Source organism: Podarcis cretensis (genome assembly GCF_951804945.1).
Source record: "Podarcis cretensis genome assembly, chromosome: 13".
Lineage (NCBI taxonomy): Eukaryota > Metazoa > Chordata > Lepidosauria > Squamata > Lacertidae > Podarcis > Podarcis cretensis.
In genome coordinates, this window is record NC_137182.1 from 12,392,560 (window position 1) to 12,413,996 (window position 21,437).

Consider the following 21,437-nt stretch of genomic DNA (forward strand, 5'->3'; position numbering starts at 1 on the left):
TACTTCCACTATCAAGACTAATTAACTGCTCCCCTGTCTTCCACACTGCCTAGAAACATGGCTAACATCTGCACACTTCCAGATGTTGCTGGACTACAGCTCCCATCATCTCTGACTTTTGGCCCTGCTGACTGGGACTGATGGGAGTTAGTCTGACAACATCTGGAGGGCCACAGCTTACCTACTCCTGGCTGAGAACATCTACAAAGAAGAACTCAAGGGAGAGTCTCTTTCCATTGTATTTCTGTGTCCTCCAGAGGCTAGGACCGTGCTTTATTGGAGGGCAAAAGTTTTCCAGTACAGGGACCAGTCTGCTCTCTTTGCAGGGGCTAGATTAGCCTAGAGGCTGCTAGATAATCATAGAACTGTAGAGCTGGAAGGGGGCCATGAGGGTCATCTAGTCCAACCCCTCCTGCGCTGCTGGAATCTTTTGCCCAATATGGGGCTGTACCCACTGAGCTATCCCAGGTGCCATCCCCTAGCTTAGCTGGTAGCGAACAAGGTTGGGGTTTGTTGATGAGAGCAGGGAACCTTGTTAAAATGTGCCTGGGACTGAGCTTGGTTCCCTCTTCCAGACGAGGACCTGGAAATTGAACTGGTAGAAGAGGAGCCACCGTTCCTGCGAGGGCACACCAAGCAGAGCATGGACATGAGCCCCATCAAGATTGTGAAGGTGACGAGATCCAGTTCCCGGGCCCTTCCATATATTGCCAGCGGTGGGGAGGGATGGCGAGGGTGTGCTGATATTTGATTTGGGGGTGTCATTTGTTGGGATGGCTAAAGAAGCTCAGCAAGGACTTCTTGGACAAACTTAGCTCTGCAGCAAGTAATGGAATACGTTTTCCTGTATTACTCCAGAACCCTGACGGCTCCCTGTCTCAAGCTGCCATGATGCAGAGTGCGCTTGCGAAAGAGAGGCGAGAGCTGAAGCAAGCCCAGAGGGAGGCAGAGATGGACTCCATCCCCATGGGACTCAACAAGCACTGGGTGGATCCCCTCCCAGACGGTAACCGAATCTTCCTCCTGATGTATTTTTGGTTGTAAAATGTATTTCTGTTTAGACATCACTGTGGGAACCTGCTGTAACATGTAACGTGCACTGTAAATTAGGATGCAGCAGGCAATTTAGGAGACGCAGAGATCCAGAAATTCTGGCTGGCCTTGAAAGCCAACTTCTTTCCCCCTCTAAGCAGCTGTGGAATGAATGGTTTTTGCTGTCCTGTTACTTGAGCCCATGTGCTCACTGTCCGCTCGGCCAAGCTGATAAAGCTCATTTTCCTCTGGCCGAGTCCACCGACAATAATTAACGACCTGAGCCTTTGATGAGGCCTCAGGCACATTCCCATTCAGCAGAGTTTCCAAAGCAGCAGAAGTGATGAGATTTATTGCTACATCGCTATGCCTGATTTCTTACTACTCAGACAGCAAAGAAATATACACCCTCTCTCTGTGAAAGCAGAGAGCAACTGAAACAAAGGAACTGGAAACCAGTAAACATCACATCTGTCTCCTGTCTTCCGTGAGACTTCCAACAGCCTGGAAGGTCTCTGGAGTGTAAACAGAGTCTTTTTTTTTTAATAATATTTATTAAGATTTAACAAAGTCAAGAATACAAGAATACATAAAAAAGCAAAAAGAAAAGACTCTCAAACAAAAATACAGAATACAGAAAACGAGAAAAATACAAAATACAGGAAAAGAAAAAAGTGAAAAACAAATCCTTTTTTTTAAAACTTTGGACTCATTAGCTTGTTTCTTTGACCTCCTCACACCTCCCCTTTTTGTATTCCCATTAATATAATCAAGTCAGCAAATCCTTACCCTCTTTCATTATCTTAACTCTATATCTTAACATTATCGCCCTATATTTTCATCCATTGTCAATTCATTTTTACATACTTTTTAACTTTGTTGCTAATACCACTTATTTTCAGTCCAACATCATTTTAACATTCATTAATTTTGCAGTGTTTCTGCAGATAGTCTTTAAATTTCTTCCAAGGAGTGTAAACAGAGTCTTGTGACTCCAAAAGCACTGCACAGTGGCAACACTCAGAAACTAACACTCGCACCCCGTTCTAGTCAGTCCTCTCTTACCCTTTCCACGCTGCCGTACGGACCAAAGTGTGATGCACATTTTCCCCTCTCTTTCCAGTGGATGGGAGACAAATCGCTGCCAACATGCGAGGGATTGGCATGATGCCAAACGACATCCCAGAGTGGAAGAAACACGCTTTTGGAGGCAATAAAGCCTCTTACGGGAAAAAAACTCAGCTGTCAATCATTGAGCAGAGGGAAAGTCTCCCGATTTACCGGCTGAAGGATCAGCTCATCCAGGTAAGAGTGAGAAGAAGGGGAAAAAACCAGCTGTCCGGAATTGAACCAAGGGCCATCAAGTCCAGCATCTCAATATGCTGATAACAGGTGGTTTGGCCTCCACAGGAGATGACCATGGTGTTCCAAAATCCTAAGGAGCTTCTATATTCCTGCCAATTCTTCTCCCATTAAATTCTGCAAAACCTGTGATTGTTGGGAGTTGACACAGCTTCATAGATGAATGCCCTTAGCAAATGTTTCCATAGATGAATGCCCTAGCAAATGTTTCCTGTTTAATTCCTGCATGCCCTGCCTTTCTATCAGAAATTCAGGGTGGCTTACAACCCAGAGAATAAAACCGTAAAAACGAATTGGTTAATATGCAGTCAAACAGACCAGGAAGCCAATACAATCATACCTTGGATCCCAAACACCTTGCAAGTCAAACGTTTTGGCTCCTGAACGCCGCAAACCCGGAAGTGAGTGTTCCAGTTTTCAAATGTTCTTTGGAACCTGAACATCTGACGGGGCTTCCGAGGCTTCCAGTTGGCTGCAGGAGCTTCCTGCAGCCAATCAGAAGCCACGCTTTGGTTTCCGAACGTTTTGGAAGTCGAACGGACTTCTGGAACGGATTCTGTTCGACTTCCAAGGTACGACTGTAGAAGCATAACATCAGCTTTATAAAGAGAGGGCTGTGAATGTGGTATATGTACTTTGCATGTAAGTTTGCTCATCTGGATGTCTAAAACCTGAGCAGGATGTGGCAGGGTGTATAAGGAACTTTGAGAACACCAGTTGTAGTTGTAGGATGCAAAGAATTAGTAGGCAGAATTGGAATTCTAGAATTAGTATTAGTAGGCAGGATGCAAAGCAAATGTGGGGGGTGGGTGTCTGCTAAGTGAGCTAAAAGTCACCACCTGGTCCCTGGAAGCTCCCTCCGGTGTTAGTTTGTTTGAGCATCTTTTTTCCATTTGAATAACACTTTAAGAACCATACACTTCCAACAGAAAGCTCTGACATTTGGATTCCTCGGGTTCTGTGGTATTGGCAATAATTTCGAGGAAACATTTTTCCACCTGCCGTGCTATTGCATCCATGCAGATTCGTAGGCGCCTTTCTGTAGCGTCCGAACCTGCGGCTTGATTTTAAAAGAAAAACCTATTCGTGCAGGCAAAGAGCAGCATGCTTCCCTGTTGGACATAATGTTCACGGAGAAGAACGGACAGAGTAGCAGGTGGAAGAGATTTGAGTAGCTTTGAACACTGAAGATACCTGAGCATCCGATGGCTTCTCTGTCCTAGGCTGTTCACGATAACCAGATTCTGATAGTCATCGGGGAGACGGGCTCCGGGAAAACGACGCAGATCACGCAGTACCTTGCTGAGGCTGGCTACACCTCCCGCGGGAAGATTGGCTGCACCCAGCCTCGCCGAGTGGCTGCCATGTCCGTGGCCAAGCGGGTATCGGAGGAGTTCGGCTGCTGTCTGGGACAGGAGGTGAGATGCGCTGGTACTTTGGGGATTGACCCTGCAATGTGCCAGAAGTGGCAGATCATACAATTCCATGGTGGCAACTGCGCTGATTACTTTCCTCAAGCTGGCAGGAGTGGAAAGGCAGTGGGAGGTTGTGCTCAGGGCCAACACAATGGATTGGGCAAGAGACCAGTTGGGAATGCAGATCTGTTCCACAGGCCAGAGGTTCCCATCCACGCCGGAATGCGTCCATCCATCCATCCATCCATCCATGAATCCATCCATTCCCATCCATGCGGGGCTGCCCTTGAAGCTGTCCCAGAAACTCCAGCGGGTGCAGAATGCAGCAGTGAGGCTCCTCACGGGGTCTCTGCCATGGGAGCATATTCACCCAGTGCTTTTCCAGCTGCACTGGCTCCCGGTGGAGTACAGGGTCAGATTTAAGGTGCTGACTTTGACCTTTAAAGCCCTTCATGTCCTAGGACCCTTGTACTTACAGGAACGTCCCTCCTGGTATGCCCCACGGAGAGCCTCAAGGTCCATAAATAGCAACACCCTAGTGGTCCCGGGCCCTAAGGAAGTTAGATTGGTTTCAACCAGAGCCAGGGCCTTTTCAATACTGGCTCCAGCCTGGTGGAACGCTCTGCCTCATGAGACCAGGGCCCTGCAGGATCTGATTTCTTTCCGCAGGGCCTGTAAGACAGAGTTGTTCCGCCTGGCCTTTGGCTTGGAGCCAATTTGATTCCCTCCCCCTCTTTCTTTTTTCTTTTTTCCTTTCTCCTCCTGTGATGAAGCTGCATTTTAATATTTTAATGTCTCAATATTTTAATGTTGTATTCATTCAACTTGTTTTTATTATTGCTTGTTAGCCGCCCTGAGCCCGGCCTTGGCTGGGGAGGGCGGGGTATAAATTAAAAATATTATTATTATCCTTGCTCTACACCTTTAAATTTGCAGTTGTTTCTTGCAGGCGGGCAGGCAAGACGTAATTGCCAGAGCAGAAATGGTTGCCCTTTCACCCCCTTCTGATCGTTTTGCCCCACTCTCCCTGGTAGGTTGGCTACACCATCCGGTTTGAGGACTGCACCAGTCCTGAGACAGTGATCAAGTACATGACGGACGGGATGTTGCTGCGAGAGTGCCTGATCGACCCGGATCTGACGCAGTATGCCATCATCATGTTGGATGAAGCCCACGAGCGCACCATACACACTGATGTGCTGTTTGGTCTCCTGAAAAAGGTGTCAGCTCTTTCAAATCCCTCTCCCCACCACCCCCAACAACCTCCTAAAAATAATGACTTAGAAAAGAACAATTGACGAAAAGCTTTATTTTATTTTTATAATCTTTTTAATTTGATTGACAAAAATAAAAACGTACAACGAAACACAATACGAAATCCAAATATCGAGATTACTCTGAATCTCTTGACTTCTCCCGATCCCTTCCATGGGTCCTTTTAGTTCTATTTTCAATTATATATCAATACTTCTCCAATTTTTCATCTTCCTCAGTTATCTATACATTCTGTTACATTTCAATTGTATTTGAAAGCCCGCTAATGTTTTGACCTGTTTACAGTGAATTTGTACATACATTATAAACATTTCCCATTCCTTTTAAAATTTCTTGTCTTCTTGATTCCCGAGCTTCCCAGTTGGTTTTGCCATTTCGGCATAGTCCGTCAACCTGATTTGCCATTCTTCTCTGGTTGTGGGGTTGTCCCTTCCTTCCACCTCTGGGCTACCAAAATCCGAGCGGCCGTTGTAGCATACATGGACAATTTCCTCTGGTCCTTTGGAGTCTCGGTACCTATAATTCCTAATAAAAAGGCTTCTGATTTTTTAACAAAAGTTATTTCAAACATTTATTTCATTTATTTATGGTCTGGGACCCTCGTACCTACGGGACCGCCTCTCCCGGTATGCCCCACGGAGAGCCTCAAGGTCCATCAATAGCAACACTCTAGTGGTCCTGGGCCCTAAGGAAGTTAGATTGGCTTCAACCAGAGCCAGGGCCTTTTCAGTGATGGCTCCGGCCTGGTGGAACGCTCTGCCTCATGAGACCAGGGCCCTGCAGGATCTGATTTCTTTCCACAGGGCCTGTAAGACTGAGTTGTTCCGCCTGGCCTTTGGCTTGGAGCCAATTTGATTCCCTCCCCCTCTTTCTTTTTTCCTTTCCTTCTCCTCCTGCGATGAGGCTGCATTTTAATATTTAATGTTTCAATATTTTAATGTTGTATTTTAATTTTGTTTTTAATTTGTAATCATTCAACTTGTTTTTATTATTGCTTGTTAGCCACCCTGAGCCCAGCCTTGGCTGGGGAGGGTGGGGTATAAATAAAAATTATTATTATTATTATTATTATTATTATTAATAATAATATATCATTTCCCAACGACGGAAGGCTTTATTAACAAGGATATGGATTCTCCACTGTGTAACCCTGTGCTCAGAAAATAAGAAAGAAGCCTGTCTGTCCTGGGCCCCAGCTTTTGATTGGTCCTCGAATTAGTCTGGCTGGCAGCCAGGGCTGTTGCCCCCTCATGGCTTGTGTTGCTGTGTACCTTTTTTCCCGCACTGAACGTGCTGTGCCAACTTCTCTCCTGCAGACGGTTCAGAAGAGGCAAGACATGAAGTTGATAGTGACGTCGGCCACCTTGGACGCGGTTAAGTTCTCCCAGTACTTCTACGAGGCTCCCATCTTTACCATCCCAGGCAGGACGTACCCGGTGGAGATTCTCTATACTAAGGAGCCAGAGACAGATTACCTGGATGCCAGCCTTATCACAGTCATGCAGATCCACTTGACGGAGCCACCAGGTAAGGCATGGAATGTTGGTGCTCACCTCAAAGGTTGCTTCATGTTGGAGGATGGAAGGCTTTCAGTCCCATGCAGTAATCATAGAGCACTCCTGCAGCTTCCAAGGTGGTCCTGTGGTCTAAACCACCGAGACTCTTGGGCTTGCTGATCAGAAGGTGGGTGGTTTGAATCCCCACAACAGGGTGAGCTTCCCGTTGCTCTATCCCAGCTCCTGCCAACCTAGCAGTTCAAAAGCACACCAGTGCAAGGAGATAAATAGGTACCGCTGTGGCGGAAAGGTAAACAGCGTTTCCGTACACTCTGGCTTCCAGTGTGATGTAGTGGTTAAGAGCGGTAGACTCGTAATCTGGTGAACCGAGTTCGTGTCTCCACTCCTCCACATGCAGCTGCTGGGTGACCTTGGGCCAGTCACACTTCTCTGAAGTCTCTCAGCCCCACTCACCTCACAAGAGTGTTTGTTGTGGGGGAGGAAGGGAAAGGAGAATGTTAGCCCTTTGAGACTCCTTCGTGTAGTGATAAAGCAGGATATCAAATCCAAATTCTTCTTATTATTATTCTTCTCTTCTTCCATCACGGTGTCCCGTTGCACCAGAAGCAGTTAAGTGCTGCTGGCCACATGACCCAGAAAGCTGTCTGTGGACAAATGCCAGCTCCCTCGGCCTGAAATCGAGATGAGCGCCACAAACCCCATAGTCACCTTTGACTGGATTTAACTGGATTTAACCATCCAGGGGTCCTTTGCCTTTTTTTTACCTGGGGTGGCTGGCTTGGACTAGATAATGTTTAAGTCCTCTCTTTTCTGTTCATCAGTTTTGTTTTTGGAGTTCTAAAAAAAAAAAATTGACAGACCCTTTAAAGGAAAGATAGCAAGAAAAAAAGAAAAAACAAATATGATTTACACTTGGTTTCAGTGGCATCTTTCCCGGACTCCCCCCCCCCTCTTGTATTCCATTTCCCTTAAATTGATTCCACAGATTCTTACCCCAAATTTTAAAACCTTATTTGTAATTTTAAATAACCCATTTATTCCAAATTAATTTATCTTATTTATCTTAATGAACCATTTCTCCTTATATTTTATATAATTCCCTAAGATCGACCCCATTTCACTTCCACGAATTCCCCTATTTTCAAACAACAGACATGAAAAAAGAAAAGAAAGAAATAATATATAATTTTACAGCCTTTGGATTCCAAATCTCCCCCCCCCCCCATTCCCCGGTTCCAATCCCCAAAGTTCATCCATTGTCTACTGCCAGCCTGGTGTATCCACGTCTATATCTCAACTCCACTTTGCCGTCTTTTGATAGCTTTTAATTTCAGAAAGTCCAATCTCGAAAAAACTCTCAGAAAAAGTCATTGTTCTTCCATCCAGACCTCTATGTTTAAGAGTCTAACTTAAATTCTATTTCTTGGTCCTTTTAAAGTCTGGATGTTCCAAATACTCCGGCTTCAAATTTGGTCCAGCTCTTATTCCTCAGGTTGCTTTTTCCTGTTCTGCTGCAGAAACCTTCTAATTCAGAAACTTCTTGTTCTCCACAGAGGCTTTTGTTATTCAGGAACATAACTTGCGTCAAGTCCCTTCCTTTCTTCAATAGATAAATCCATTGTCTCCTTTAGTATAGAAACCTCTGTAGACAAAATAATGCTTCGTTTTTGCAGCTTTCCCAAGAGATAACAGATCCTGCTGAAATTCATAGTATTTTTCCACTTGCTGCTACTGTTGCAATGTCCCAGCCTCCCTCTAGAGGGAACCTTTAAAGGTCTATCTCATCTGCATAGACCTGCTATGAGAGTGGGGTAGTCTGCTGTAGATACTCTTCACTGGCCAACAAGAAGAAACCTTTGATGGTGGGTGGCGCTGTGGCTTAGACCACAGAGCCTAGGGCTTGCTGATCAGAAGGTCGGCGGTTCGAATCCCTGTGACGGGGTGAGCTCCCGTTGCTCAGTCCCAGCTCCTGCCAACCTAGCAGTTCGAAAGCACGTCATAGTGCAAGTAGATAAATAGGTACCGCTCCGGCGGGAAGGTAAACTGTGTTTCCATGCACTGCTCTGGTTCACTAGAAGCGGCTTAGTCATGGTGGCCACATGACCCGGAAGCTGTACGCCGGCTCCCTCGGCCAATAAAGCGAGATGAGTGCCACAACCCCAGAGTCGGTCACAACTGGACCTAATGGTCTGGAGTCCTTTACCTATCCTAGAATAATAGAATTGTAGAGTTGGAAGGGGCCATGAGGGTAATGCAGGAATCTTTTGCCCAATGTGGGGCTCGAACCCACGACCTTGAGATTAAGAGTCTCATGCTCTACCAGCTGAGCTATCCCAGATCTGTAGCACACTACCCTCCTATGTGCACCCATCTTGCAAACGAGAAGCTACATTTCCCCAAACCATACTACTCTATAGTCATTTACGGACTCCCTGTTAAGCCCGTGTTCATGGAAGACAATCTCACTCAGCTACGAGTGATCAGAGAAGACGACGACTACTCTGTTTATGCTGAACTTGCCTCCTAAACCCTTCTCCTTCAGGCACAGCAAATCATGCAAAGCTGTCGGTTTGGCACCCACCTAACCACAAATTTTCAAGCTTGCTTTGACAGCTGTAAGGGCCCGAAGTTTGCTTTCCCGTTGATTTAAGCGAAGCTGAGTTTGTGAAAACTGGCCAATTTCATACTTTTTATCTTCATTGGCTCCCAGTACTTTTCCGAGCACAATTCAAAGTGTTGGTGCTGACCTTTAAAGCCCTAAACCACCTTGGTCCTGTATACCTGAAGGAGCGTCTCTACCCCCATTGTTCAGCCCGGACACTGAGGTCCAGCGCCGAGGGCCTTCTGGCAGTTCCCTCACTGCAAGAAGTGAGGTTACAGGGAACCAGGCAGAGGGCCTTCTCAGTAGTGGTGCCTGCCCTGTGGAACACCCTCCCAGCAAATGTCAAGGCAATAAACAACTATTTTACTTTTAAAATACAACTGAAGGCGGCCCTATTTAGGGAGGTTTTTAATGTCTGACACTGTATTGTTTTTAATATTCGGTTGGAAGCCGCCCAGAGTGGCTGGGGAAACCCAGCCAGATGGGAGGGGTATAAATAATAATTAATAATAATAATAATAATAATAATAATAATTATCTGTTCCTGAAGTTGTAAATGTTGTACCCTGGCCTGCCTGCGGGTGGAGCTAATCGGAGGAACCGTTTTTCTGTTCTGCAGGAGACATCCTGGTGTTTTTGACCGGCCAGGAGGAGATTGACACGGCTTGCGAGATCCTCTATGAGCGAATGAAATCCCTGGGTCCTGACGTCCCTGAGCTGATCATCTTGCCCGTCTACTCGGCCCTGCCTAGCGAGATGCAGACACGCATCTTTGACCCAGCTCCCCCAGGGAGTCGAAAGGTAGCTGCTTCTACCACTTTCTGGCGGGGGTGCCCACCCCACCCCCCAATACGATTCCTGTGAAAGTTCCCTTCTGGACCAGTCTGTGGAGGCTTTTGCTGCCTCCTGCTTAGCATGCTGTCTGACCCAGGCTGCGTGTCTGTCCCTTTTGTCCTATCTAGGTGGTCATTGCCACAAACATCGCTGAAACTTCGCTCACAATTGACGGCATCTATTACGTGGTGGACCCTGGGTTTGTGAAGCAGAAAGTATACAACTCAAAGACAGGAATTGACCAGCTGGTTGTGACACCTATTTCTCAGGTATGTGGCTGGGTGGCTGTTCTACACAAGATCTGCGACTGGGGTCCGTGGGAGATAGAAGAATTTCTGTTGGCAGATGTGATGGATTTCTCTTGCTCAGCCCTATGAAATATGGAGAAGAAAATGATTTGTCTGCTTGTGCTATCAGGTGAATGTTGTTGTTTACAGTGGTGCCCCGCAAGACGAATGCCTCGCAAAACGAAAAACCCACTAGACGAAAGGGTTTTCCGTTTTTCGAGGCGCTTCGCAAGACGAATTTCTCTATGGGCTTGCTTCGCAAGACGAAAACGTCTTGCAAGTCTTGCGATTTTTTTCGCTCCCCCCCCCTTTTCTAAGTCGCTAAGCCGCTAATAGCCGCTAATAGCCGCTAAGCCGCTAATAGGGTTGCTTCGCAAGACGAAAAAACCGCAAGACGAAGAGACTCGCGGAACAGATTCTTTTCGTCTTGCGAGGCACCACTGTAGTTGTGTCCGACTCTTTGTGACCCCATGGACCAGAACACGCCAGGCACTCCTGTCTTCCACTGCCTCCCGCAGTTTGGTCAAACTCATGCTGGTAGCTTCGAGAACACTGTCCAACCATCTAATCCTCTGTCGTCCCCTTCTCCTTGTGCCCTCCATCTTTCCCAACATCAGGGTCCTTTCCAGGGAGTCTTCTCTTCTCATGAGGTGGCCAAAGTATTGGAGCCTCAGCTTCAGGGTCTTTTCTTCCAGTGAGCACTCAGGGCTGATTTCCTTCAGAATGGATAGGTTTGATCTTCTTGCAGTCCATGGGACTCTCAAGAGTCTCCTCCAGCACCATAATTCAAAAGCATCCATTCTTCGGTGGTCAGCCTTCTTTATGGTCCAGCCAGTGTGGTGTAGTGGTTAAGAGCGGTAGTCTCGTAATCTGGGGAACCGGGTTCGCGTCTCCACTCCTCCACATGCAGCTGCTGGGTGACCTTGGGCCAGTCACACTTCTTTGAAGTCTCTCAGCCCCACTCACCTCACAGAGTGTTTGTTGTTGGGGAGGAAGGGAAAGGAGAATGTTAGCCGCTTTGAGCCTCCTTAAAGGGAGTGAAAGGCGGGATATCAAATCCAAACTCTTCTTCTTCACTTCCATACATCACTACTGGGAAAACCATAGCTTTAACTATATGGACCTTGGTCGGCAAGGCGATGTCTCTGCTTTTTAAGATGCTGCCTAGGTTTGTTATTGCTTTTCTCCCAAGAAGCAGGGATCTTTTAATTTCGTGACTGCAGTTACCATCTGCAGTGATCATGGAGCCCAAGAAAGTAAAATCTCTCACTGCCTCCATTTCTTTCCCTTCTGTTTGCCAGGAGGTGATGGGCCCAGTGGCCATGATCTTGGTTTTTTTGATGTTGAGCTTCAGACCATATTTTGCGCTCTCCTCTTTCACCCTCATTAAGAGGTTCTTTAATTCCTCCTCACTTTCTGCCATCAAAGTTGTGTCATCTGCATATCTGAGGTTGTTGATATTTCTTCCGGCAATCTTAATTCCGGCTTGGGATTCATCCAGCCCAGCCTTTCGCATGATGAGTTCTGCATATAAGTTAAATAAGCAGGGAGACAATATACAGCCTTGTCGTATTCCTTTCCCAATTTTGAACCAATCAGTTGTTCCATATCCAGCTCTTAGGAAAATAGGGATGTCCTAGAAGAGTTTGGATTGATATCCCGCTTTATCACTACCCTAAGGAGTCTCAAAGTGGCTAACAATCTCCTTTCCCTTCCTCCCACACAACAAAAACACTGTGAGGTGAGTGGGGCTGAGAGACTTCAAAGAAGTGTGACTAGCCCAAGGTCACCCAGCAGCTGCAGGTGGAGGAGCAGGGAATCGAACCCAGTTCACCAGATTACGAGTCCACTGTTCTTAACCACTACTCCACGCTGGCTCTACCCTAGTGCGGCAGGAACAGCAGCTCCCTGTCACCAAGACACCTTCCACAAATAAAAATAAACTTCAGGAATTACTTGCTCTTTTTTATGGCACTCTAGTTGTGTTCCCTAATCAGTGAACGCCCCCTCTCATCTTTTGTATTTCCTTTTCCATACTCTACTCCAGGGGTCAGCAAACTTTTTCAGCAGGGGGCCGGTCCACTGTCCCACAGACCTTGTGGGGGGCCGGACTGTATGAACCAATTCCTATGCCCCACAAATAACCCAGAGATGCATTTTAAATAAAAGCACACATTCTACTCATGTAAAAACATGCTGATTCCTGGACCGTCTGCAGGCTGGATTGAGAAGGTGTTTGGGCCAGATTCGGCCCCCGGGCCTTAGCTTGCCTACCTATGCTCTACTCCAAGGGTAGCTGTATTTGGAGGCTGCAAGAATTCTGAAATTTGAATGTTTTCTGCTTCTGAGCAACTCTTGCTCAGACTTGGCTACAATCCCCAACATGCAGACACATGTGTATGCATGTGTCTTCCCCACTTCTGAGATTTTGTGGCATGACCACACACTTCCAAATCTAAGGTCTAGAAACATGCTTGCTTGTTTAAAAACGAAATTTTTGATTTTTAGAATGCTGAGTTCTGTGTTTGTGCGGTGTATCCATGGATCCCCTAAACAGCCTCCTTTAGTTCCACAGAGATGTTGTTGTACCTTTTTCCTCATTTACTTATTTTTACGTATTTCAAAAAATTACATATCGCTTCACTGCAAAGAAATCCCCAAAGCGGTTTACAAAAAGAATAAAACCGTAAAATGATCAGGGAAACCTGGTTAAAAAGCAACAATTTCAAACCTTAGAAAAATAATTAAAACCAACAATAAGCTAGATTCATATTCCTCTGTCACAACTGGGCTGGTTGTTGTTGGTGTCCACCTGTCTTGAGAGACAGTGGAGTGCGCCTCCAGGACTGAAGTCAATCCGCTGTGTTAGCAGCACCAAAATGGCCGTCCTCAATGCGGAAGCCTAGGCAGTGTGTATGGAAGTCCTGGGCTGTCCGGACGACAAGACACACACACCCCTTTTGGCCTCCCTGATGTGGTCCAAAGGAAAGCAGAGCAATACGTTTGGCACCAGCTTGGCTGCAGGAGTTGCTGGAAGGAGGCGTACAAGGCGCCATCCAATCAGAGCAGTGGAGGTTTAGGATCAGAGACTCCCTTCTCCTAGATGGGCCACCTTCCCAGGATGACGAGCCCCAACTTCCCCTCACTTCCCTCTGGGCTGCTTCACTGCTAACCATGTTTCCTTCCTTCACATTTTCTCACACCTGTTTCGGACCTGCAAGACCTGCGACGGTGTGGTTTCCATATTCCATACTGCAGCTGTAGTTCCCTGGTGCTAAAAAAAATGCTCTGATTGGGCAGTCAAAAGTAATTCGCTGGGAAATAATTTGTCATAAATTGGAAAAAAAAAAATGTTTAAAAGTACTTAAAACAAAACAAAACAGAGTCCTTTTCGTTGGGGATAATTCAGATGGATATTCCCAGGTGTCAAAAAAGGTTATTTATGTATGCCACTAGGGACACAGGTGGCGCTGTGGTCTAAACTACAGAGCCTAGGACTTGCCGGTCAGAAGGTCGGCGGTTCGAATCCCTGCAACGAGGTGAGCTCCCGTTGCTCGGTCCCTGCTCCTGCCAACCTAGCAGTTCGAAAGCACGTCAAAGTGCAAGTAGATAAATAGGTACCGCTCCGGCGGGAAGGTAAACGGCGTTTCCGTGAGCTGCTCTGGTTCGCCAGAAGCGGCTTAGTCATGCTGGCCACATGACTTGGAAGCTGTACGCCGACTCCCTCGGCCAATAAAGCGAGATGAGCGCCGCAACCCCAGAGTCGGCCAGGACTAGGCCTAATGGTCAGGGGTCCCTTTACCTTTATGTATGCCACTACTGCGGATCATGTTCTGTTATCCCAAAAATGGAAAACAAGCGAGGTCCCAACTATAGAAGAATGGCAACTTAAACTGATGGAATATGCGCAGCTTGTGGACCTAACATATAGAATAAGAGAACAAGAAGAACATAGGTTTGAAGAAGATTGAAAAATGTTTATTGAATATATGGGGGGGGGGCAGAATTGTGTATATTTGAAAACATGGGCAGCGTTAAGATAAATTCAATAGTGGAAATAGTTTTGATGGATGTAATAATGGAAAACTGGTTTAGTTTATATAAAATATGCAGGGATTTACGTTATGCAAAATGAACCATGGAAAGAGAAGAAGGGAAGGCATTGATATTTTAAGGTTGCTTAAATGAATATCCTAAAATGTAGAACAGAAAATCTAATAAAAATTATAGAAATGGGGGTGGGGGGAGAAAGTAATTTGCTGACCTGGTTTCTTATCTATGATTCCTGCAGGCCCAAGCCAAGCAGCGAGCTGGGAGGGCTGGGAGAACTGGGCCAGGCAAGTGCTACCGGCTGTACACGGAGCGGGCCTACCGCGACGAGATGCTCACCACCAACGTTCCTGAGATCCAGAGGACCAACTTGGCCAGCACTGTGCTGTCCCTTAAGGTAGGCGCTGGTGACACAGCAGCTGGTCTCATATGGCGGAGCCATCTCGAGAAAAGCCTTGCAGAGCATCTTTGTAGCGCCTTGTAAAATGAACCTTCCTTCCCTTCGTAGCATTTGAGCTGCGTTCTTTTCGTTTGGTCAGGGCGGTGGAAGATGTTTGTACAAGGCATGGTCTAAACCACTGAGCCTCTTGGGCTTGCCGATCGGAAGGTCGGCGGTTCGAATCCCCGCGACGGGGTGAGCTCCCGTTGCTCTGTCCCAGCTCCTGCCAACCTAGCAGTTCAAAAGCACACCAGTGCAAGTAGATAAATAGGTACCGCTGCAGGGGGAAGGTAAACGGCATTTCCATGCGCTCTGGCTTCTGTCCCGGTGTCGTGCTGTGCCAGAAGCGGTTTAGTCATGCTGGCCACATGACCTGGAAAACTGCCTGTGGACAAACGCCAGCTCCCTTGGCCTGAAAGCGAGATGAGTGCCACAACCCCATAGTCGCTTTTGACTGGACTTAACCGTCCAGGGGTCTTTTGTTGTTGTTAGTAGTGTCCGACTCTTCGTGACCCCATGGACCAGAGCATGCCAGGCACTTCTGTCTTCCACTGCCTCCCGCAGTTTTCCCAAGAAAGTAAAATATCTCACTGCCTCCATTTCTTCCCCTTCTATTTGCAAGGAGGTGATGGGCCCAGTGGCTATGATCTTGGTTTTATTTGATGTTGAGCTTCAGACCATATTTTGCGCTCTCCTCTTTCACCCTCATTAAAAGGTTCTTTAATTCCTCCTCACTTTCTGCCATCAAGGTTGTGTCATCTGCATATCTGAGGTTCTTGATATTTCTTCCGGCAATCTTAATTCCAGCTAGGGATTCATCCAGCCCAGCCTTTCGCATGATGAATTAGTCTTTTACCTTTACCTTTTTTATCTAGATGTTTGTACAGCACACCTCATGTTCTCTCCTCCCTCTCTCTCATGCGCACACACAGGCTATGGGAATCAATGACCTGCTCTCCTTTGATTTCATGGATGCTCCGCCAATGGAAACTCTGATCACCGCAATGGAGCAGCTGTACACTCTGGGTGCCCTGGATGACGAGGGGCTGCTCACCCGACTGGGACGCCGGGTAGGCTCTGCGCTGTTCAGGTCTCATGGCTGTTGGGATGGGGGTGATGGAAGGTATATCCAAGCTCAGGGAATCTTTAGGAAACACTACGTGTAGAACCTAGTGTTTGCAGCTAGAATAAGCAACTTGAGTCTGCTTACATTTGCTGCTCCTCCTTATTTGTTATTGCATTAAAGTTCTGGGATTTTGATTGTGATTATTTAAATGCCGCCCATCTGACTGGGTTGCTTCCAACAAATTAAAACATCAAACATTAAAAAAAACTTCCAGGACTGCCTTCAAATGTCTTCTTAAAGTTGTATAGTTATTTATCTCCTTGACATCTGATGGGAGGGCCTTCCGCAGTGTGGGTGCCACTACCAAGAAGGCCCTCTGCCTAGTTCCCTGTAACCTTGCTTCTCACAGTGTGGGAACCACCAGAAGCCCTTCGGAGCTGGACCTCAGTGTCCGGGCTGAACAATGGGGGTGGAGACACTCCTTCAGGTATACTGGGCCGAGGTTGTTTAGGTCTATAAAGGTCAGCACCAACACTTTGAATTGTGCTTGGAAACGTACTGTGAGCCAGTATAGATCTGGAAATAGTGGAAATGGGCCAAGAAATAGATGCAGCAGTATGGGGAAGAAGGAGTCACAGAGGGTGTTGGAAACCCTTTTCTTCCCTACCCCAGTGATCTGAAAAGCTCTGCTCAGCCTTTCTCCCTGAGATTGTACCAGATACAGAAGAGAGATGATCGTATTTCTAATTTCTCACCCATAAGATCTAGAAACTTGTTTTACAAAAGGAGAGAACAAGCTGGCTGAGCTTGCCAGAGTCCTGAAATCCATTGCGGGTGTGCTAAACCCTTGTGCCCTGCCCTGACTTTGGGCGGGTGGGGGAAATCTCCCTGTGCAGCACTGGAGCAAGGGATGGTTAGAGGTCCCTAGCCCTGGGTTTGCCTGGTATGCTCTGGGAACCGTCTTGGAAGGAGGAGCTTCAGTTATGATAGCTATACCAGATAACCAGTTTCATAAGTTAGAAATGAAAATCAAAGAGGGAGTGTTGAAATGTGTGTGCAAGTACTTGTGGCATTCTCTTCCTGCCCCCCCCCCCAAAAAAAAGACAAAGTTCAGTGGTTTGCTGCAATCAGGTTGACTGCCACTGCTTGGGGAGGCTGCATAGATTTGAAGAAATAACCCAGATGTGAATGTCGTTCCCTTCCTTCCCGACAGATGGCCGAGTTCCCCCTGGAGCCCATGTTGTGCAAGATGCTCATCATGTCGGTGCATCTGGGATGCAGCGAGGAAATGCTCACCATCGTTTCCATGCTGTCGGTGCAGAACGTCTTCTACCGACCCAAGGTAAATGGGCACGTTTGGGGGATTGGACTCTCAAAGCAGCCTGGCACTGGTCGCAGCTAGGCTAGCACCAGGGAAGAGGAAAAGAACATGGAGTGCTGGTCTGGTGGGTAGTGAATCGGACCTAGATATGGGAGACTGCAGTTCCCTGTCACGGATTCACTTTGCACAGGTAGAGTTAAGCGGCATCAACTCCTTGTTTAGGAAAATTGATTAATTTTTTGACTTTATGTGCTGCTTTCCCACAATGAGCTGTGCTCAAAGAAGCTTGCAACAAACCTTGAAAACGAGAACATTGGAAATACCAAATGTACAAAACAACAGAGCATGTCAGTAAATTCAAAATAACAAAAATCAACAAGAAGATGTAGATCGGGCCCACTGGGAAGTGCGCAGGGTTGATGGGTCAGTTAGTTGTGATTGATTCCCTGTTAACTACTGTTGAATTATCATTGACTCCCTTGTGTTAACGTTTGTAATAAGCGGATGTTTTGAATACTTGACCATTATTTGATATTGTCCGTCCCATACTTAGCAGATATTTCAGCCGGTCAGATGCCTGACTCTAGAGCAGATGTAGGGGACCTTTGGCCCTCCAGGTATTGCTAAACTACATCTCCCATCATCCCTGGCCATTGGCTATACTTGTTGGGGGCTGATGGGAGTTGTATTTCTGCAACATTTGGAGGGCCAGAGGTTCCCCACACCCGCTCTAGAAGGTGTATAGAGCCTAAAATGATGTCAAAAGGGGGAAGGAGCCTAGGCAGTGGCTCCTTGCAGCTGAGCTGATGTCCAATAAAATGTGCAACTTTTGTTCAGTTTGTGTCATGAGCCAGCCAGCCTTGAATTGCTTCTTAAACTAGAGATGAAAATCAAAACGTTGTGTTGAAATACATATATATATAGAAACAGTTTGTGTGTTCAGTTTGCACAAGTAATTGAAGGTGCCAGTTTAATAGAAGGCAAACCAATTCTCTTCTTCCCACACCCCACAGTCTGTCTGCATCTGTCCAGAAACATTAGCACAAATCCCTTGGTAACGTCAGCCCCTTAAAATAGTGGAATAACAAATAATGACTACAGAAAATCGTGTGATGGGTTGCAATAATTTGTTCAAAGGCTATACAGTCGTACCTTGCATCCCAAACTCCTTGGTACTCGGATGTTTTGGCTCCCGAATGCCGCAAACCTGGAAGTGAGTGTTCCGGTTTGCGAACGTTCTTTGGAACCCGAATGTCTGACGGGGCTTCTGATTGGCTGCAGGAGCTTCCTGCAGCCAGTCGGAAGCCATGCTTTGGTTTCTGAACATTTTGGAAGTCGAACGGGCTTCTGGAACGGATTCCGTTCAACTTCCAAGGCATGACTGTAAATGTTGTTAAAAAATATTTGCGATTGTGCCGTTTTTTAGCTGACCTGCGTAGATATTACCATTTTGTGCATGCACTTGGTACAGTTTTGTAAATTTTACGTAAAATTTATTGGCTCTTCCAGAAACCGATTCCTTATAAGCCGGAGTTCTGTCCATGTTCTTTTGCTGTACCTGATGGCAGGGGGGCTGCTGGAGAAAACTCACTTCCTGTTTTGCTTGTGTGCGTTGTAGGACAAGCAAGCTCTCGCTGACCAGAAGAAAGCCAAGTTTCACCAGACGGAAGGAGACCACCTCACGCTTCTGGCCGTGTACAACTCCTGGAAGAACAACAAGTTCTCCAATCCCTGGTGCTATGAGAACTTCATCCAAGCTCGCTCGCTGCGCCGTGCCCAGGATATTCGCAAACAGATGTTAGGCATCATGGATAGGTGAGGGTCTGGTCACGGACAAGAGAAGTGTGCTAGAACAGGATGTTCCCAAACTGTCATGGACCAGTGATCCATGAGCTTCATTCAGGTGGTCTGCAGCTCACCAATGGATCCGTGGTTGAAGATGGGAGCCGGGACATCCATTACGTTCAGTGCTCATGGATTTTTTAATTGTATTTTAATTTTCTTCTTCTATTGCTTCCTTGGGGCAGGGGAGACAATGGGAGAAGCATCCATTCTGTGTATCACTGCTCCCAAAGGCATCTCAGTCTTCCAGAGTCTTAATTAGAGCTGGCCGGTTTTCAGTTCATTGTCCAAAACCCATATGATGTTCAGATCACGATACCGGTTTCAGACCTTTTGAGCTGGCAATACATCGCAGCTCCAGTGTGGTGTAGTGGTTAAGGGTGGTAGACTCATAATCTGGTGAACCGGGTTCGCTTCCCTGCTCCTCCACATGCAGCTGCTGGGTGACCTTGGGCCAGTCACACTTCTTTGAAGTCTCTCAGCCCCACTCACCTCACAGAGTGTTTGTTGTGGGGGAGGAAGGAAAGGAGAATGTTAGCCGCTTTGAGACTCCTTAGGGTAGTGATAAAGCGGGATATGAAATCCAAACTCTTCTTCTCTTCTTCTCCCCAGCCACTGCCAGCACACCTGCCTGCCTACCTGCGCTGTGCTGGCAGCGCTGTGATATATTCTCAGCTCAAATCGCCTGCTCTCCCGTCTGCCTGCCTGGCTGCGAGTTTGCCTCTAAGCGAGCAAGCGGGGGCGGGGCGACCAGTCTCTTTCCTCCCCATTGGTCACTCAGGAGGACAGAGACTGGCTGCCCTGCTTACTCGCAAGGAGGCAAACACAGCCAGACATTGCCCAGCCCTAGTCTTAATTAGTTAAGAATGTGCTCATGGTAGGCAAGGTAAAGGGAACCCTGACCATTAGGTCCAGTCGTGGCCGACTCTGGGGTTGTGGTGCTCATCTCGCTTTATTGGCTGAGGGAGCCGGCGTACAGCTTCCGGGTCATGTGGCTAGCATGACTAAACTTTTCTGGCGAACCAGAGCAGCGCATGGAAACGTCATTTACCTTCCCGCTGGAGTGGTACCTATTTATCTACTTGCACTTTGACGTGCTTTCAAAATGCTAGGTTGGCAGGAGCAGGGACTGAGTGACGGGAGCTTACTCCGTCGTGGGGATTCAAACCGCCGACCTTCTGGTCGGCAAGTCCTAGGCCTTGTGGTTTAACCCACAGCGCCACCCGCGTCCCTTCCGCTAAGCACTAGAGCAGCAGAAATAGTACACACAATGAAGATAATCTAATTTCAAAAAGTTGAACATAAGTTTTTGAGCTGGGCAAAACTCCTGGGGATCGTGGCAAAGTTTTAGCTGTAGAGTTTGTGTGTGGACTTGGGTGTAGGCTAGCTTGGATTTGCATCAACTGAAGCTTCTGTTCTAAACTCTTCCACCACTCCTCTGGTTGGACAGGCACAAGCTGGACGTAGTGTCATGTGGAAAAGCCACCGTACGCGTCCAGAAAGCCATTTGCAGCGGTTTCTTCCGGAATGCCGCCAAGAAGGACCCCCAGGAGGGCTACCGGACCTTGATTGACCAGCAGGTCGTCTACATCCACCCCTCAAGTGCCCTCTTCAACCGCCAGCCTGAATGGTAAGGAGGCTGGTGCTGTCGGACGTCATTGTTTCTACCAAGAAAAGGGATGTTTGTATGACATAGTTGAAAGTTAAGAGGGAGCTCATGGGCTTAGCCTGGTGGGAAAAGCCCATTTACTGTTGAACAGAACCACATGGGGAGGCTTGCAAAGGACTTGATTTGACTGCACTTATTTATTATTATTTATACCCCGCCCATTTGGCTGAGTTTCCCCAGCCACTCTGGGCGGCTCCCAATCTGAAGGGAGGGCATTCCACAAGGCGGGCGCCACTACCAAGAAGGCCCTCTGCCTGGTTCCCTGTAACCTCACTTCTCGCAATGAGGGAACTGCCAGAAGGCCCTCGGCGCTGGATCTCAGTGTCTGGGCTGAACGATGGGGTTGGAGACGCTCCTTCAGGTATACAGGACCAAGGCCGTTTAGGGCTTTAAAGGTCAGCACCAACACTCTGAATTGTGCTCGGAAATGTTCTGGGAGCCAATGCAGATCTCTCAGGACTGGTGTTATGTGGTCCCGGCGGCCTCTCCCAGTCACCAAAGCAAGCTCACCATTCCTTGCAAGGCATTGCCCACCCCCTAAATTATGGGAAGGAAGATGCTAAGTAGGATTGACACACACACACACACACCCCGCACATCAGCTGGTACAAAGGCAAATCAATCCAGCTTGATTCAGAAGTGCAAGGGAACTTCATCCCTTGCACACCCCATGCACTTTGCTAGGCTTTGAAGTCCTGAAGTCGGGACCTTCAAGCTCCTTGCAAA

At 47.3% G+C, this 21,437-nt stretch overlaps 1 protein-coding gene across 2 annotated transcripts in view; it reads left to right on the forward strand.

Annotated features, from left to right (window-relative positions):
• Window positions 1-21,437, forward strand: part of DHX8 (DEAH-box helicase 8) — a 42,050-nt gene that overhangs the window by 18,908 nt on the left and 1,705 nt on the right. For both annotated transcript variants that reach the window (XM_079949297.1, XM_079949298.1), the window contains exons 10-22: window positions 576-673; window positions 859-1,006; window positions 2,156-2,337; window positions 3,618-3,812; window positions 4,844-5,029; window positions 6,401-6,611; window positions 9,823-10,004; window positions 10,166-10,306; window positions 14,616-14,771; window positions 15,746-15,883; window positions 17,093-17,221; window positions 18,819-19,015; window positions 20,493-20,672. In XM_079949297.1, coding sequence (XP_079805423.1) covers window positions 576-673; window positions 859-1,006; window positions 2,156-2,337; window positions 3,618-3,812; window positions 4,844-5,029; window positions 6,401-6,611; window positions 9,823-10,004; window positions 10,166-10,306; window positions 14,616-14,771; window positions 15,746-15,883; window positions 17,093-17,221; window positions 18,819-19,015; window positions 20,493-20,672 — 2,143 coding nt within the window. The remainder of the gene's footprint in view (window positions 1-575; window positions 674-858; window positions 1,007-2,155; window positions 2,338-3,617; window positions 3,813-4,843; window positions 5,030-6,400; window positions 6,612-9,822; window positions 10,005-10,165; window positions 10,307-14,615; window positions 14,772-15,745; window positions 15,884-17,092; window positions 17,222-18,818; window positions 19,016-20,492; window positions 20,673-21,437) is intronic.